Genomic DNA, 20,574 nt, shown 5'->3' with positions numbered 1-20,574 from the left:
CGATGCTGACAGAACAAACACAAACACTAGTACAAGAGCACGTGCGTCTGAGGGAAGCAGCGCGCGCGCGGCCACATCAAACGGCAGCGCGCACACTCTGCGTACACCCACGACGGCGCGCGCGCACACAGAGACAGAAACAGGACCAGACATGGGTAGTGTCAGAGCTCTGCCACCAAAACAAGAATTTACAAGACCAGAGTGGCAGAACCCTGACAGATTTATACTTAAGAGATTGCTATATTCCATGGCCCATACCTTGCACATAGCTTACGACATCGTAAAAATGTAGTTTTTTATTATGTCTATACTGCTCTGGCAATAACACTTCCGAAACACTAGTAGACAGTGGGGTTTCTTTAGTCCCCCGTGTTGAGTTTCTTTGCAGATGTTTGTAGGGTTACATCATAGAAATTGGTGTGATGCTAATGTAGAAGTAGCTCATACTCATACAAGGAAGAATGACAGAGGAACTGGTGAACGTTTAACAACTTTAATCATAAAGTAAATACAAAACAAAAGTATTCATCCTGAGCTCCTCAATGGGACTCAACACTTTTTAAACCCTCCCGACATCGGGCTCGCTTTGCCCCTCCCACACTCAGCACTGCCACCAAACCGACCAATCACAGATGTTGCTCTCTGCTTTGCAACAATGATGTTGTGGTTGTTGAGATGTGTGTATCAGTGTAAGATGAATGCCTGCGAAAGCTTCTCTGGATCTACCGTGTGCACTTCACATACATTAGAAGTTTAAATTGGCCTTAAAGGGATAGTTCATCAAAAAATGAAAATTGTGTCATCATTTACTCACACTTTACTTGTTCCAAAGCTTTATGAGGTATTTTTTTCTTCAGTTGAATACCAAAGAAGATATTTTAAAGAAAGCTTGAAACTGGTAAACATTGACTACCTACTATGGTTGTCAATGGTTACAGGTTTTCAGCTTTCTTCAAAATATCTTACTTTGTGTTTAACATAAACAAAACAGTCAATATATATATTTTTGGGTGATCTATCATTTTAATCAACCCACTTTATTACCTGAAATATGTAAGAAGCTAGAAAAGAGTGGAGTTGACAAAATGAGTGGACAAAATCACATCAGAGCAACGTAAGAGACGTGATGTGCTGATTTTGTGATTATTCCTGGACAAATGTTCATGAATTCATAAATTGTTCTGTCATTTTTGCAATTACTCTTAAATGGCTGAATGCTGTCGGTCTGTGTGTTTCAGTGAGAACGGTGTTGAAGATGAGGAGGATCTCTATGACTGTGTGTACGACGATGATGAAGGTGGAGAGGTGTATGAAGACCTGATGAAGGTCGAGTTGGTTCAGCCACAGGTGAGTTTACCTGAATGATTTAGGAGTGAACATACTATATGTGTACACCTCTTGTCTTCAATCCCAGTTGTAAGAGCAACAAATAATAACTTGACTTCTAGTTGATCATTTAGAAAAGTGGCAGGATGTAGATTTTTCCTATCAGTTGAACTGTATCTCAATCTTCACAAATACAGCAGAAGATCTATTGGTACCCATATAGACCCAAGATTCTCAAAAAAATCTGTCTGGTCAATTTTGGTAAAAGAGAAATCATGGTTTGGGTTACATTCAGTAATGGGGCGTGCGGGAGATCTGCAAAGTGAATGGCAACATCAACAGCCTGAGGTATCAAGACATTTGAGCTCCCCATAACATTACAAACTATAGCAGAGGGCAAATTCTTCAGCAGGATAGCGCTCCTTTTCATACTCCAGCCTCCACATCAAAGTTCCTTAAAGCAAAAAAGGTCAAGGTGCTCCAGGATTGGCCAGCCCAGTCTCCAGATATGAACATTATTTAGCATGTCTATAGTAAGATGGAGGAGGCATTGAAGATGAATCCAAAGTATCTCGATAACCTCTGGGAGTCCTGCAAGAACACTTTCTTTGTCATTCCAGATGACTTTATTAATAAGTTATTTGAGTCATAGCAGAGATGTATGGATGCAGTCCTCCAAGCCGAGTCATACACAATATTAATTATTTTTCCACTACACCATGACTTTATATTCTGTACTGTACATTATTTCTGTTAAGTGACAAGACTTTTGTCAAAGCAAAGTCAGACCTTACTGTCCTAAATAAATAATTAACAATCAAGGTGTGATCATATTTTATTATGGTAAAATAAGCGTAATCTAGAGGCCTTTACCTTTCATATAAGCCACTACAAATACCAAATGATCAACTAGAGGTCAAGTTATTATTTGTTGTTCTTAAAACATGCATAGGCGACAAAACTTTTGTCAGGTAGTGAAGGTTTGTGAGTTATATTTTGTGTTGTGATCACAGAAACAGGCAGAGACGGACATCAGGAGCTGCTGTCTGATGGAGATCAAGCAAACTGAGGAGAAATACACTGAGACACTGGACTCTATAGAGAAAGTGAGGCCTGCTAATAACTACACACTTATGTTCAGAACCTGCTGAGAGATCTGCTCAAAGGGACAGTTTACCCCAAAAAAAGAAAATGTACTCTTCATTTACTCAACTTGAAGATATTATGAAGTATGTAGGAAACTGGTAACCATTTAGTCCCATAGTAGGAAAAAACAATTACTAAATTGTTAAATTATTAAATCACTGTAATGTTTTCTTTGAATGAGAGAACATAATAATTTTCACATAATTGTGAAGTAAAGATTCTATCCTACAAGACTGGTTTCTCAGAAGTCTAATTCAGGCCCATTCATTGTGTTTTTTTGGACCTCACTTCAGCTACATTTTTTTTTTCCAAAACATACATGTATTTTTTTTTCTCTAAAAAACACAAACATGTACATCCTTCGTTATCACTTATTATTGTAGCACAGTTTGTGCTGAATACAAAAAATTACATGTTGGCCAGTACTATGTAATAAGTAGCTGAAATTAGCAAAAATGGGAGGGCATGTCAAAATATCTTATGACCCAAAATGACCTTTGACCCCAGAGGGTTAAAATCAGATGTTATCTTTCAACATTCTTCAAAATATCTTCTTTTGTGTTTAACAGAAAAAAGAAATTCAAATAGGTTTGGAACAAATGAAGTAATTATTTACTATAATCTTTAATTCGAGTAAATGATGACAGAGTTTTTATTTTGGGTAAACTATCTCTTTAATGTAATGCAGGCTGCAGCACAAAGTTAACTTTGGTAATCAGATTATGATTGATTTTTAGTGTTTATAGTAGATACAAATAAAACCATGGAGGGATCATTTTGCCCATGTTACCTTACAATATTTTACCATGGTGTACAGTACAGTTCCTGCCAATATATGATATGAATTGCATTCATTTCTTGTTACATTTGCATGCTGTAAGTAGGCAAGTAGATTTTCCGCATATTTTTAGCCCATCATTATTACTGTTTATTTGCTTGAGTAAATGTGTGCAAATCTATATTTATTTAGTTTTTTAATCAATTACAGTAATATTATTGACTAATATGAAAATGTTCATCTGATTTATGTACAATGCAGTGTGTACAGTATTGTTCTCTCTTTTACTAGATATATTATATGACACACTTGCTTTGTTTACCAAATAAAGTGAATCTAACTGGATTTGCATTTTAAACATTAAATAAAAGTTAAAAAGATGTTATTTTTTTATTTTATATGTTAAGGTTTTAGTTATGATACTCCCAAATAAATTGCACAGAAATCCTCAGCGGAAATAGCAAAAAACGTCCGCAGATTCCGTCTGGCCCTAGCTATAAGCCACCATTATTATTAATCTATGTTTATGAAAATGTCAAATAAAGTAGCATAAACACGTTTAACTACAGTCAATAAAGTGTCAACAAATATATTATTACTGTAAACGGTTATTATCATTATTATCTGTGGTGGTGGGCTTTATTTAATAAGCTATTTTACTCATACAACATTTGGATTGTAGTTACAGCAATAAATTGTGTATTTAAAATCAATTACTAATTTTTAACATATCATATAGCATATAATTATAATTCATATTTATTTATTAATGTTTGTCTAATGTACATATAAGGCATTTAAATATGTTACATGCTCTAATATTTTATTGTTGCATTATACACTCACCGGCCACTTTATTAGGTACACCTTACTTGTACCGGGTTGAACCTTTATTTGCCTTCAGAACTGCTTTAATCCTTTGTGGAATAGATTCAACAAGGTGCTGAAAATATTCCTCAAGAGATTCTGCTCCATATTGACATGATAGCATCACGCAGTTGCTGCAGATTTGTTGGCTGCATGTCTATGATGCGAATATCCCTTTCCCAACATTTCAAAGGTTTTCTATTGAGTTGGGATCTGGAGGCCATTTAAGTACAGTGAACTTATTGTTACGTTCAAGAAACCAGTCTGAGATGATTTGCGCTTTATGACATGGCATGTTATCCTGCTGGAAGTAGCCATCAGAAGATGGGTACACTGTGGTCATAAAGGAATGGACATGCTCAGCAACAATACAAGTTAGGCTATGGCATTGACACAATGCTCAATTGGTACTAATGGGCCCAAAGTGTGCCAAGAAGATATCCTCCACACTATTACACCACCAACACCATCCTGAACCGTTGATATAAGGCAGGATGAATCCATGTTTTCATGTTGTTGATGCCAAATTCTGACCCTACCATCCGAATGTCGCTGCAGAAATCAAGACCCTGTAAAGAGTCATTATTTGAGTTACTTTTGCCTTTCTATCAGCTCAAACCAGTCTGGTCATTCTCCTCTGACCTCTGGCATCAACAAGGCATTTGTGCCTACAGAACTGCAGCTCAATGGATATTTTCTCTTTATCTGACCATTCTCTGTAAACCCCAGAGATGTTTGTGCATGAAAATTCCAGTAGATCAGCAGTTTCTGAAATACTCAGACCAACCATGCAACCAGCAACCATGCCATGTTCAAAGTCACTTAAAACACCTTTCTTTTCCATCCTGATGCTCTTTTTGAACTGCAGCAGATCGTCTTGACTATGTCTACATGCCTAAATGCATTGAGTTGCTGCCATGTGATTGGCTGATTAAAAAATTGCTAGCAAGCAGTTAGACAGGTGTACCTAATAAAGTGGCCAATGAGTGTAAATAGTAATAATAATTCAAAAAAGATGGTAAAATGATTCAAACCATTCTTTTATTTTATATTCTATTCTATATATATATATATTCTATTTTAGTTACTAGTTACTATGTCCAGTTCCAGTTACTAGTTATGAAATGATGGTGCATTTTTATAATGGTTCAAATCGTCATTTTAATTTTAAATGCATTTTTATGTGCATATTTTTATATATTAATTGTAATTTCCATGATTAAACCATAATAAATTTAGCTTGAAACACCAGACATACATCCAATTGCAAACACAGTGCTTTAGTCATAACAACTTCCTGTGCTCTATCTTTTTGTTCCCTCCACCCACAGTTCTTTATGAAGCCTCTGGGACAGTCGCTGTCCAGCGGGGAGATCGAAAAAGTGTTCATCAACATACCAGTGAGTTTATGAAGCACAGGCTTTAGCATAAATCCAGCGTAATTGTCCTCGTCGCTTCATATTTTCATATTCTTCATCACATCAGGATCTTGTGAAAGTGCACACGAGTCTCCTGAGGGAAGTGCAGGATTCAGTGCTCATGCACAACGCCACTAACCTCTACCAGATCTTCATCAAATACAAAGAAAGGTGACAGATTTGTTCTTCATAACTCTTTCAAGAGTGAAATCTGTCTCATATATGTTTGCTTTACTCTGCTATAGATTAGTCCTGTACGGCAAATACTGCAGTCAAGTGGAATCTGCCATTGCATGTCTGGATGACATCTGTAAGAACAGAGAGGACGTCCGGCAGATGCTAGAGGTGAGATGTTCAAAAAATGATGTGGTAGTGTTTATTTATTATGAAATTTTAAAACTATATGTTTTTTTAAGGATATTTTAATTGCTGAGAAAACTATTATAATATAATTCTGAAAATTGAATTATTATTCATAACTTATAATTGAATAATTATAACTGAAACAGATGTGGTCGTGTTTATTTGCTGTGAAACTCTGCCCCCTGGTGGTTGTGAACAGCACTGTTTTTATGTATTTTTTTGTAAATGTAAAATAATATATGTATAATGTACGATAAATAAAACGTTTATAGAACTGTTTGTATGTTTATATTTGCATCATTTGCTTCTATAAATGTTATATGTGGTGTATGTTTATTGATTTCAGTTGTGTTCAAAGCGAGCCAATAATGGGAAGTTTACTCTCAGAGACCTGCTGGTTGTCCCGATGCAGAGAGTTTTAAAGTATCACCTGCTTTTACAGGTTTGACATCACTTTCCTTTTATTCCTGCACTTAAACCAGCATAACCTGAGCTCTTAGTTCACGACAACATGACATTACTATTTTTACAGGCATTTAGATTGATAATAATAATGATAATAATAATAATAAAATCAATAATAACAACAATATCCATAATATCAATAATAATAATAATAATAATAATAATAATAATACTTATTATTATTATTATTATTATTATTATTATTATCATTATTATTATTTTTTATTATTATTATTATTATTATTATTATTATTATTATTATTAATTGTTATTATTAGTAGTAGTATTATTATTATAATAACAGTAATACTAAATATAAAATCAAAATGTAATAATTAGCCTAGCTTTTTTTATTTTGTATTATTATTATTTTATTTATGTATTTTCAATTTTAACTTTTTACATATTATTTATGTTTTTAATTATTAGGCTATTTATTTTTTTTGTCGATTGAGCTGTATTGATGGAGATAAAAAGCCTTTAGTTGCCACATACACTTGTACATGCAGTGAAATTGCAGTATATTACGTATTCTATTCTGATTTTAGCAATTAAGTTTTACCTAGTTTATATTACTGCTGAAAAATTACTAGGGTTGTCACGATACCATTAATCTTACGATACTATACCAGCTGAAGCATCATGATACTGTAACAAATATCACATAACAAATAAATACAATTGTCAGAAATACTAGATTTTGCTATAATTGGCCTAATTGAATTAGATTCATAATTCTCTTAAGGCCAAAAAGTATTATTTGCACGTCACTTCACCTAAAATAGATTCATTCTTTTTGTTTATTTTGTAGATAACTGACCAACAAAAATACATTCAAATAAAGATACAAATTATACTGAACCAAATTTGCTACAAAAGAGCATTTTTCTCCGATATGAAGTGGTCCAAACTTGTTTCAGTGTTTCCTGATGCTCTTTTGGGTTTTTTATCTATTTTTTTCAGTCTTATCAGGCAACAATCCAAAGTAATTTAAAAGTTCACTTCGTGAGTCGTTCTTTTAAAGTGATTGTTGCAGTTTTTGTAGCTTCTAATTCATATAACAGAAACCGAAATGAACCGATTCAGATGTACGTTTGAATTGAAGTGTGCAATGTGCAATAGGCTATCATAATAGGCACAAATTCTACACAGTTTTGCAATCCACAGACTATTAAAATAAAATGGTCTATTGTTGCACAAACGTGTGAGCAGTTTAGTGAATTTTCCACATGCAACATTAACTATTGTAGATAAACCATTAATGACGGTACTACAGTGGCACCGCCAGTATTTTGGAGCCCTAGTATCGCGGTACTACCATAGTACAAGTAAAACCGTGCAACCCCAAAAGTTACTAAAATAACTTATTAAAGTATTACAGGATGCACATGGAGTTTGCTTCGCATACAGGAAGCCTATGACGCAGATGTTAAGATTACAATGTTGTGTGCAGCTTTTGTTTTTATATTACTCTGTAACTTAAAAGAAAATTATGTAATATTAAAGTTTTGACAGTTTATGTTAGGCCTATGAAATTGTTGCAATCGGCTACTGTAAAACCCAACAGTCAACTTTATCCAATGAAATGAGTGTAGTTAACTCCGAATTGATTGAAAGTTCATTCTGCTCATTTGAAAAGAGTTTTGAACTCAGTGTTGAAGGTAATGAGTTAATTAAATACCTCATCACTTCCACTTAATGGAGAAAATTCACATTAGTATTTTGTTTTGATTAGTGATTAGTTTTTTTCCATTCAAATGGTTTGTAGCAATCGGCTTCCTTAAACAATTTGAGTTGTCTTAATTGATTTGGTTTTACAAAACTTACTTTGTTTGAGTTCTCTTCATTTATTGGGTTTTACTGTGCTCAAATTGCTTTTTTTTACTCAAATAAATTAAGTTCACAGTACTCATTAGGATTCGTTTTTGAACTTAAATGGTTTGTTGCAATCGGTTTTCTCAAATGGTGAGCTACCTTAACTTTTTTGGGTTTTACAGTATATGAATTAATAAAACGTGTATTGAGAAGGATTTATTTTTGTCTTTCTAACTAGCTCAAATCACGGGTAGTCGAGTAACTCGAGTATTATTTTGAAAAAGAAAAAAAGAAAATATTAACAGAAACCAGTAGTCGTGCAAGCCCTAATATATGTATATAATACTAAATATTAATACTTTCTATAAGATGCTTTACACTAAGATATTTGTATACATACATTAACAACATTACTTAAAATCACAGTGCAAAAATTAGTAATCTCAATACTGTAAGTACCTTAGGGAAAAATGTTACAGAAAAATTTAATAAAATGAAAAGTTAAGAAAAAAATATTTTTAATAATGAAAAAGTTTTATTTTAATAATAAAATAGTAATAATAAAAGACATTAGTTTACTTTAATAACAATTTAAATTAGTTACATTTAGTAGCTTGTGAACATATTGGAGTTTATGGAATGTGTGACTGTTGTAATTTAAAATTGAACACGCATGATCTTTGTGACAATGGAGGATTACCCAGGAGGCCATGCAACTGACAGCTTGTTAAAAAAAAAAACATACTTTAAAAAACATGCCGAGCTAGTTATATATTTATCAATGAAATAATATATTATATAATTAATTTAACTACAAAACTAATTATTAAAAACTTATTAAAAATGTATAAAAATTATATATATTTGTAAGTGTGTGTGTGTGTGTAGTGTACTTTTTTTTCAGCTCTGTATGTGTGTACAGTATGTATTCAGTACCTTCATATGCATGTATTTTGGTGTAACATCCTTTGCAATCTTACAATACTAAACAATTATTCATGTCCACTGATCAAAAATAGGCCCAGTTCTTCTCTCCTGCTATTTAAATGTCAGTTGTACTGTGAGCGTCCACTAGGAGCAGTGCTGTCCACATCTCGCTGTACAGAGAAAACCGCATTATTATTCATGTCGAAACTCCACCAGCAGGAGGCAGTGCAACATATATTCTACCCTCGTCCACTAGGGGCAATACAATCCACAGAATAATACACAAACAAGCATCTCGCTTCCCCTGTCGAGTGTGTTTGTCTGGGCCGATTCCACAAACACCTCACGCTTTGCCATGAATATTTGATGAAGTGTGTCTGTCCATCACGTGTGGGGCTATGACCCAACTATGATTTACAATCAAAAAGGAGATTTACAAATAAACGTGAAGGAAGAGCAGAGAAAGAGCGAGGGAAATGTGACGGAGATACACCACCGTCTTCTTTCTGAATCTGACGGACACAGCAGATGAGGGTTTTTCTGTGTGTGTGTGTGTGTGTGTGTGTGTGTGTGTGTGTGTGTGTGTGTGTGAGTTTGTGTGTGTGTGTGTGTCTGTTTAGCATGCCTGTATGGCCGTGCACAGCTCACTTCACCTCCCTGCCCATCTGGCCAGCTGTGGGTTTAAGGGAGGTGATTGTGTGTGTGTGTGTGTGTGTGTGTGTGTGTGTGTGTCCTCTTGAGATCAGGCTAGTGTGTGACAGACTGTCTTTCTCTTTTCTTGGCCAGTGAGAGAATGAGTAAGCCAGCTTTAAATTGAAAACCAAAGTTTTAGAGTTGGAATTCATTAGAAATCTGACATTCGGCATTCAAAATTAAAAATATATTTAAGTGATCTTAGATTATGTTTATTTATTAACAAATGTATTATTATTTATTCTTTGGAACTATAAAATATTGATGAATCAAGGATGAACTCAATGAAATTGTCCCATAACCAGTGATAAGGTCAAATAGAGGTACATTTTTAAAGTCATGTCTCTGACTAAGATTAAGTTTCTAAAGCACAGGTGAAGCCTCCGCTCTGCTGTGTTGCCAGATCTAGTTATTACAAGCATTGTGTCAGACGTGTTTTTAATATTTGTAGCGACAGTGTTATTAAACTTGATTTGGATATTGTAATAATGGGAATATGAAGGTTTTAGGTTACAGAATCTCCTTAGTATCCTGTTAGCAAAATACAATTGAACCTTTTTACAAGACTGTTATTGACGCATTTAACAGTCATCATAATCTTAAATCATTGAAAGTTTTTAATATTTGGGTTTTAAATAAAACCTATGTACACGTATATGTATTTATGCATGTATTATATCATTTTTGCATCAAATTACAAAAAAAAAAAAATTACAATTATACCGATTATGCGAGGTGTTTTGCAATGCAGTGTCTACGGCTGCTGCTGAGAACCCCTGAAATGTGAAAAGGGTCCATATTTAAAAATTATTTTGGTGCAGTTTTTCAAGGGATTGCTTTTGTCGGGTTTTCATAACAATATCTGGAATTATTAGCACTTCAACTGACACATACAGTTGAAGTCAGAATTATTAGCCCCCCCCCCCTTTTTTTTTTTTTTTTTTCTTTTTTAAAAATTTCCCAAATGATGTTTAACAGAGCGAGGACATTTTCACAGTATGTCTGATGATATTTTTCTTCTGGAAAAAATCTTATTTGTTTTATTTAGGCTAGAATAAAAGCAGTTTTTTTTTTTTTTAAACCATTTTAGGGTCAAAGTTATTAGTCCCTTTAAGCTACTTTTATTTTCGATAGTCTACAAAACAAACCATCATTATACGATAACTTGCATAATTACCCTAACCTGTCTAGTTAACCTAATTAAGCCTTTAAATGTCACTTTAAGCTGTATAGAAGTGTCTTGAAAATGTATTACTTAAATATTATTTGCTGTCATCATGGCAAAGATAAAATCAATCAGTTATTAGAAATTAGTTAATAAAACTATTATGTTTAAAAAATATGCTAAAATAATCTCTGTTAAAAAGAAAATGGGGAAAAAATAAACAAGGGGGCTAATAATTCAGGGGGGGGGGGTTGGGGGGGTAATAATTCTGAATTTAACAGTATCGCAATCAATGACTACAAGTATTACCATTTAAAAAAAAAACTAAGAAAACATAGTGTAACAATTGTAAATATGTAAACAATATTTTAAATATTATTACAAACATATTAACCTTTAATTTTAATTAATTCTTCTGAACCTGGGTGGCATGGTGGCTCAGTGGTTAACACTGTTGCCTCATAGCAAGAAGGTGACTGGTTCGATTCCTGGCTGGGCCAGTTGGCATCACATCTAAGTGGAGTTTGCATGTTCGCCCCGTGTTGGCGTGGGTTTCCCCCACAGTCGAAAGATATAAGTGAATTGGGTAAACAAAATTGGCCGTAGTGTGTGAATGCGAGTGTGTGTCAGTGTTTCCCAGTACTGGGTTGCAGCTGGAAGGGCACCTGCTGCGTAAAACATATGCTAGAATATCTGGCTAATAAACAAGAAACTAGCCAAAGTAAAATGAATGAGTGAATGTTCTAAACATTTTGAATAGTCATATTCAGCACAGATTCATTTATTTGCTTAAATGTAATTATTGTTAACAAACTTGCTTTATTTTAGAAAAAAAAATGGTTATATGTCAAAGAAAAGATTTGTATTAAATATGCTGTTCTTCTGAAGTGTACTTGCATCAAAGAATCTTAAAAATTGATCACAGTTTCCACATAAATATTTAACAAACTGAATTGAATTCTTTCTTGAGCATCAAATTAGCAAATTGTGAATTATTTCTGAAGCATCAAGTCACTGAAGAAATTATGCTTAAAATTCAGATTGTAGTACTTGGATTTTTTTATTATTATTTTTTTAAACAAAATTAGCTGCATTAAATGAGTGATTCACCCAAAACAAAAAAATGGCATCAGTTACGATATTGTTACGATCCTTGATGGCAATTTGTCTAGGGTATTAAAAGGAGTAACATAAAGATGACCAAAGTATAAACTGATGTTGAAAAATGGCAAAAGAAAACACCAAACAACAAATTAGCACCGCAAAAGATTTATTGCTCCCACATTATTTACAATATTTACAAACCATAAGATAAATTTGAAAAGAACCAAGACAAATAGGAGAGGGAACTGAAGTTTGCGCATGGAAATCAAAGAAGTAAATATAACAAAAACATTCCCTTAATCTCCTCCCCAATCCACTAAATAAGAAAATAACAATATGAAAAGAAAAGTCTTCAGCGCAAAGCGCCCTGAACTTACTCTAACTAATAAACAAAAATACAAAATTAGCGCACTTCGCTAACTAGTGTGTCTATACATCAATAATCCTGCGTGCAAATATGTATGTCACGTGACTTACTATGTTGTTCCAGATCTCCCTTGTCAAGTCACAGAAGGTTTTGAATGGAGCATTAGCGGGCTATAGATGTAGCAACACACGTCAGAACTCTCAAACAAATCTCACTCAAAGTCATCAGTTACTCACTCAAAGTCAACATCAATAGATCTCAATCAAAGTACGCATCAGTAACAGCGACAACGCACACGGACACCACCAAACAGACAACACGCCAAAACAACAACAGCTGATTTCTCCCGTTGCCGCTTCCGTTTTTAAAGGGCTCTGCAACGAACGCGATTGGCAGAGAGAGATGTCATCGTCACACGGCTGATTAGGATTGGCAGTCCTGTCAGCCAATAGTGCTCCAAAGTAGGCGGTACCTGAGAAAATGACAGGGCCGGTACAGAGAGAGAGAGAGAGAGAGAGAGAGAGAGAGAGAGAGAAAGAACATACACGCAGCAAAACTGTGCGGTTTGTAACACTCCCCCACTTAAGAATAAACTCTTTTTCAAAACAAAAAAAAAAAAAGTTTATACTCGTGACAGTGCATCGGCTAGAATATTCTCAACTCCCTTCTTGTGCCTAATATCCAGGTTGTAACTTTGCAAGAAGAGTGACCACCGTGTCAATCTCTGATTGTGATTATACAACTTTGAAAGAAATGTCAGTGGACTATGATCCGTAAAAACGATCAAAGGTTGTACACTACATCCAACATATACTTCAAAGTGTTGCAATGCAAAAATTAAAGCAAGTGTCTCCTTTTCAATCACAGAATAGTTTAACTGATTCTTGTTAAACTTCCTCGAAAAATAACTCACCGGGTGAGCTATACCCTGCTCATCATCTTGCAGTAACACAGCACCAGCGCCAACATTACTTGCATCAACCTCAAGTTTGAATGGACGATTTAAATCAGGGGCTGCAAGAACTGGTGAACTACTCAACAGTGTTTTCACACTTTCAAATGCATATTGGCATTTTTCATCCCACACAAACGATTTAGAAGGGCTTAAGAGTGAAGTTAATGGACTAACCACAGACGAGAAATTTCTACAGAAGCTGCGATAATAACCAGCGATTCCGAGAAATCTTCGGAGTTCACGCCGTGTCGTAGGAACTGGGAACTCAGATATAGCCTCAACTTTCGCTTCCACAGGTCGAACTTGACCATGTCCCACTTCTTTTCCCAAATAAGTCACCTTCGCCTGACCAAACTCACATTTTGTTAAGTTAAGGGTCAATGAAGCACTTGCAAAACGTTGAAATACATCACGTAATGACTTCAAATGTTCACTCCAATCTCTGGAATAAACAACAACATCATCCAAATAAGCGCTACAATTAGGAATACCAGCTAAAACAGTGTTTACTAACCTCTGAAAGGTAGCAGGTGCGTTTCGGAGTCCGAACGCCATGGCCGTATATTGTGCAAACGCATCTGGAGTGATAAAAGCAGCAATATCAGATGCTCTAGACGAAAGTGGTATTTGCCAATAACCTTTCAGCATGTCTAATTTACTCACAAAGTTGGCATATCCTACATTGTCAACACAATCCTCCATTCTAGGAAGTGGATAGTTGTCAGGAACCGTTAGTGCATTCACTTTTCTAAAATCTGTGCAGAATCTAAAAGAACCATCAGATTTTGGCACTAAAATACACGGAGAACTCCATGGACTAGAGCTAGGCTTAGCAAGACCATTATCCAGCAAATAGTCAACCTCTTGTTGCATAACTGAACGTTTCACAGAATTTACTCTGTAAGCGTGCTGTCGGACTGGACGAGCATCTTTGACATCAATGTCATGTTGAATGACATTTGTGAGTGTTGGGACATCATTAAACAGACACTTAAATTCAGAAATTAATGTCACAAGATCGCGTTTCTGATCAACAGTCAAGTTTTTAAAATGTGAATCAAGATCTTTTAAAATCTCAGAATTAGACAAACTCACGGTAGACTGAGAAATACTTGGAAACATAAGCCCATCTTCATCAGCATCAACAGGATTTTCTGTCACAGCCACAACAGAAATAACAGCATTATCCGTCATTTTCTCAGCATCATCCTGTGCCCTCGAATGATAAAGTTTAAGCATATTCACATGACAAGTGCGGGTTTTTCGTCTTCGGTCGGGTGTACAGATCACATAATTAGTCTCGCTCAATTTTTCTTTCACTTCGTACGGTCCGAAAAATTTAGCTGACAGTGAAGAACCAGGTATAGGCATAAAAACAAGAACTGCGTCACCAGGCTTAAAAGAACGCGCAACTGCCTTTTTGTCAAATGTTCGTTTCATTTCTTTTTGCGCACGGGCAAGTGAATCTCTAGCAATTGAACAAGCGGTCTGCAACCTTGCTCGAAACTTCGTTACGTACTCTAAAACATTCGTTTTTGAATTGTCAGTTTCCAGAATTTGATCTTTTAGAACCTTCAAAGGTCCGCGCAATTGGTATCCATAGACCAACTCAGCTGGGCTAAAGCCGAGTGACTCCTGAACACTCTCTCTAATCGCGAACATCAGCATTGGAATACCTTCATCCCACTCATTACCAGTCTGCATGCAATATTTCCGTAACATCGACTTCAAAGTTTGGTGAAAACGCTCCAGAGCTCCTTGGCTTTCTGGATGGTAAGCACTGGAGGTGCGATGTGTGATTCCTAAATTTTCCATGACCTGTTTGAAAAGCTTGGACATAAAATTAGTGCCCTGGTCACTTTGCACTATTTTAGGCAAACCAAAAGTCGAGAAAAACTTAACTAATGCCTTAACAACAACAGGTGCAGTGACTTTTCTCAAAGGAATTGCTTCAGGAAATCGAGTGGCTAAACACATCACTGTGAGCAGAAATTGATTACCACTTTTGGATTTTTTAAACGGACCTACACAGTCAATAAGGACATGTTCGAATGGATCGCCAAGAACAGGTATGGGTTTTAACGGTGCTGGTGGAACAACCTGATTTGGTTTTCCCGCAATTTGACAAACATGGCAAGAACGGCAATAACGAGTTACATCACTTTTTAATCCAGGCCAGAAAAAGTGTTTTAAAATCCGATTGTAAGTTTTCCTTACACCCAGATGACCCGAAAGTGGATGATCATGTGCCAAGCATAACACATGTGGGCGATATGGGGCAGGAACAACAATCTGATAAAAAGCATCCAATTCTGCCTTGTCAGGTGACGAACACCACTTACGCATTAACAAGTTGTCGTCTAAAATGTAAGCGCTTTGTTTTATCTTAGCCAAATCATGTGAAATTGCAGCATTAAAAGGTGTAGTCAATGTTTTGTCTTCTTTCTGTGCAGTGATCAATTTTTCTCGTGTGATCTTTAAATGCAATGAATTCTTGTCAGTTACATCATGCAAAATCCTCACCTTTTCTGGTTTCTTTTTCTCAAAGTTCAAATTTCCCTCTCCATTTACAACAGAAGGAAAGAAAGAGTCATTCAATTCAATCTCTTTGCGCGACTGCGCACGAGTGACAGCGCACACAGGAAAAACATGAGGATAGGCTTCACCCACCTCATCAGACGTGCATTCTGTCGGTTCATCCAGAACTTCTAATAACGGCAAGACTTTTCCTCCGGCTAAATCATTGCCCAGGATAAAATCTACCCCTTTCATAGGCAGTGAAGAACAAACTGCAACACGGACAAATCCAGAACATAGATCACTTTTTAAATGCAGATTATGCAAAGGTCTCTTTACACATCCCATTTCAATTCCTTGCACAACTACACTAGAATGACATGACGTCTCATCAGAAAATTTGATCGCACTTTCAACAATAAAACTTTGCATTGAGCCTGTATCACGAAGCATTGTGATTTCCTTTTGATCCTCATCACGACCAGTCAGAGAAATTAACCCCTTAAGAATAAAAGGACGGAACGTCTCCTCCACCTTATCTTTTGAGTTTTCAGCCACACTCTGATTAAAAGTCTTTACAAAACCTACAGGTTTAGCTTGTGATTGTTGTTTTCGTTTAAGTCGGGGGCAGTCAACTATTACATGACCTTTTACATGGCAATAGTAACAGTTACGTTCATCGCCAACTCTAGGTGCATTATTTTTCGAGCGCACAAACTGTGTGTTAGATAAAATTGGAACGGCAGGTGCATTCTCCACACGTGAGTGAACAAATACGTTCTTGTGAGTTAAAATGAATTCATCAGAGAGAACAGCGGCATGTGACAATGAATTTACCTTTTGTTCGTTAAGATAAACTACCACTCTCTCAGGCAAACAATTCTTGAACTCCTCTAAAAGAACAAGCTCACGCAGTGATTTAAAATCTGCCACATCACTAGCTACACACCATTTATCAAAAAGCGTGCCCTTTTCTCTAGCAAACTCCACAAAAGTTTGATTAGAAGTTTTCCTATGCGTCCTAAACTTCTGTCTATAAGCTTCAGGAACTAATTCGTATGCACGAAGTATTGCTGATTTAACTGAATCATACTTTAAACTCTCTTCAAGTGATAAAGTAGAATAAACTTCCAAAGCTTTGCCTACAAGTTTACATTGCAGTAACAAAGACCAGAACTCAGGTGGCCAGTGCAATGAAGTCGCAATGCGTTCAAACGCATTAAAATAAGAATCAACTTCAGATTCTCTGAATTGTGGAACAAGCGCAATGTGCTTACTCACGTCAAAACTTGAAGTGGATGAAGTCGACACCGGAGATACATTTGAAGAAGAAGAGGAAGAAGCTGGAACTGGCTGAATAGCCTCCACAGCCTTCTTTGAAGCGTCCAACTCGAGCTGGCGCAGTCTCACCTGCGTATCAGCCTCGATTTCGAGTCTGCGTATCTGCAAACGCAAGTCAATTTCAGCCCGACGGGTGTGCTCTTGCGCATCATAATAAAGACGTGCCATGCGAACTTTCAGTCGCGCATCATCTCGTGAACCTATGGAGAATGGGGAGAACGGTTCAAACGGTGGCAAACCAACATTAGTATCAACAGCGGCCTCCACCCCTGCTTCTGCATCTGTACTGCCACTACACACGTTCTGATCTCCCATATCTAAAGAAGTCACCACCTCATCACCAAGGCTTGCATGATCAGCCGTCTCATCCATTTCAATATTTGGCGTGATAAGAACATTAAGCTCAACCAACTGCTCTGTTAACTTTTGCTTAATTTCAGCTTTACGATCCTGTCTGTTAACTACCAGTTTAAAATGATCAGCAATCAAAAACAAGTCTTGTTTCCGACAAACGTCAAGCAGCTCCAATGAAGGACTCTTAACAAATTCCTCTAAACTGAACATTTTAAATTAAAGTGTCACGTGCTCAAAAAGTGCTGCCAACTGCTACTTCTGCAACTTACCTAAATGTCAACTACTATACAGCAATTTCTGTTGCCATCAACACAGCTTTTCTTTGGTCATTTTTCTCAAAGATTACCATCTGATAAATTTAAGAAATATTAATTTCAAAAATTACTTTTAAAATTATTTTCTTGATGAATTCAATTTATTCCAGATGATTTATTTTATCTTACCTTAATTGATCTTATTTAATGTCTCAGATAAATATCCCGGACGAGCCCCCATTTCATGTTACGATCCTTGATGGCAATTTGTCTAGGGTATTAAAAGGAGTAACATAAAGATGACCAAAGTATAAACTGATGTTGAAAAATGGCAAAAGAAAACACCAAACAACAAATTAGCACCGCAAAAGATTTATTGCTCCCACATTATTTACAATATTTACAAACCATAAGATAAATTTGAAAAGAACCAAGACAAATAGGAGAGGGAACTGAAGTTTGCGCATGGAAATCAAAGAAGTAAATATAACAAAAACATTCCCTTAATCTCCTCCCCAATCCACTAAATAAGAAAATAACAATATGAAAAGAAAAGTCTTCAGCGCAAAGCGCCCTGAACTTACTCTAACTAATAAACAAAAATACAAAATTAGCGCACTTCGCTAACTAGTGTGTCTATACATCAATAATCCTGCGTGCAAATATGTATGTCACGTGACTTACTATGTTGTTCCAGATCTCCCTTGTCAAGTCACAGAAGGTTTTGAATGGAGCATTAGCGGGCTATAGATGTAGCAACACACGTCAGAACTCTCAAACAAATCTCACTCAAAGTCATCAGTTACTCACTCAAAGTCAACATCAATAGATCTCAATCAAAGTACGCATCAGTAACAGCGACAACGCACACGGACACCACCAAACAGACAACACGCCAAAACAACAACAGCTGATTTCTCCCGTTGCCGCTTCCGTTTTTAAAGGGCTCTGCAACGAACGCGATTGGCAGAGAGAGATGTCATCGTCACACGGCTGATTAGGATTGGCAGTCCTGTCAGCCAATAGTGCTCCAAAGTAGGCGGTACCTGAGAAAATGACAGGGCCGGTACAGAGAGAGAGAGAGAGAGAGAGAGAGAGAGAGAGAGAGAAAGAACATACACGCAGCAAAACTGTGCGGTTTGTAACAGATATAAATCATTAAAAAAAATGCATGAGTTTGTAACCATTGACTTTCATAGTGTTTGTTCCACATACTATGGATAGTAAATGGTTACCTGTTTCCAACATTCTTCAAAATATCTTCTTTTGTGTTTGACGGGGTCAGTAAATGTAGTATTTTATTTTATTTATTTTTTGAGTGAGCTATTCCTTCCAACACAAAAACATAGCCTTGGTAGGCTAAAGAAACATCTTTTAAGAGAAAAAAATTGAGTACAAACCTTTAAATGTCCAGCTACTATTACATTTGATAACAATTTGTTTATTTATTCATGTATTCACTACAGTAAATGCAAGAACAAAGAAGTAGGAAGTTGAATCAAGAGCCCTACTTTAAATCAGGAAGTAAAATTTACAGGCATCCATCCTGACTATGACAATAAATGTCTATAAAGGAAAAATATAATACAATATATAATAAAAAAATATATACAGTATGTTTTTGTAATGGATAGCATCAACTTGGTGATGAGAAACTATCGTTTTTTGCTTAATTATTGCGTGTGAAAAGATGCCAAGAGAAGCAGAATTAACAAGAATTGGATCTTACTCTGTGAAATCAAATCTGAATGATGTTCTGCAAAGATTTGGATAAGAGATTTTCTTTGAGCTGTAATCTGTATGTTAGGCTGATATCCCGTCTGTCTCTCTCTGTCTCTGTCTCTGTGTGAGGCAGGAGGAAGTGAGAATGAAAAATAAGGTGATGTCCGTCTTTCTGCTGATAATAATGCGCAGGTTCAGCTTGACTGACGCAGGGGATTTGGCTTGTGCTGGATGGCAATATATCTCTTAGGCCAAAAGGAAGCCATTTATCAGACCCGAGTAAAGGACATTCATAGCAGCCTCCCTTATCCTGCAGACTGGCCCAGATGTCTTGTTTACTTCATCCCGGAGCAGGAAGGCAATTTCAAGCCCACAAAAAACCTTTTGCTTCTCATTTCAATTCTTGAACCTGCGATGCAGGGTGGGATATTATTTCAGCGCGCATGTGTGTGTGTGTGTGTGTGTGTGTGTGTGTGTGTGTGTGTTTGTGTGTGAGGCAGAAAGAGAAAGTAAGTTAGAAAGACACGCTACACTGTGTATTATTGTATTCAGTGCTTGTCACATAATCAGCTTGTTTGTTTGGTTTTTTTAAGACTTTGAATTGTGTTAGAGGCTGTTTCTTTTTTAGACTGATGAACTTGCATGCAAAAAAATGTAATAAGAATAATAAAATAAATAATTCCGAACTTGAGTAGCATATAATCTTAACCAACACAAAAATAATCAATAGTGTTTAGATAAATACTAAGTATATGTTAAATATGTAAGTGCTGTATGTTGAATTATATTATTATATCTATATACAGGGTGACATGGTGGCTCAGTGGTTAGCACTGTCACCTCACAGCAAGAAGGTCGCTGGTTCGAGTCCCAGCTGGGCCAGTTGGCAGTTTGCTCTGGGTTTCCTCTGGGTGCTCCGGTTTTCCCCACAGCCCAAAGATATGCGCTGTAGGTGAACTGAATAAACTAAATTGGCCTTAGTGTATGAGTGGGAATA

The 20,574-nt window shown here is 36.0% G+C and overlaps 1 protein-coding gene across 2 annotated transcripts in view; it reads left to right on the top strand.

The window, feature by feature from the left end:
- vav3a (vav guanine nucleotide exchange factor 3a) overlaps positions 1 to 20,574 on the top strand; it is a 160,869-nt gene that overhangs the window by 76,149 nt on the left and 64,146 nt on the right. For both annotated transcript variants that reach the window (XM_087309779.1, XM_087309778.1), the window contains exons 5-10: positions 1,239 to 1,347; positions 2,340 to 2,432; positions 5,449 to 5,517; positions 5,603 to 5,706; positions 5,781 to 5,880; positions 6,245 to 6,340. In XM_087309779.1, the coding sequence (XP_087165905.1) occupies positions 1,239 to 1,347; positions 2,340 to 2,432; positions 5,449 to 5,517; positions 5,603 to 5,706; positions 5,781 to 5,880; positions 6,245 to 6,340 (571 nt within the window). The remainder of the gene's footprint in view (positions 1 to 1,238; positions 1,348 to 2,339; positions 2,433 to 5,448; positions 5,518 to 5,602; positions 5,707 to 5,780; positions 5,881 to 6,244; positions 6,341 to 20,574) is intronic.

This window comes from Danio rerio, chromosome 24 (assembly GCF_052040795.2).
Source record: "Danio rerio strain M-AB ecotype USA chromosome 24, GRCz13ab, whole genome shotgun sequence".
NCBI classification, from domain to species: Eukaryota; Metazoa; Chordata; class Actinopteri; order Cypriniformes; family Danionidae; genus Danio; species Danio rerio.
Note: the sequence above shows the minus strand (reverse complement) of the source record. Positions and strands in the feature narration are given on the sequence as shown.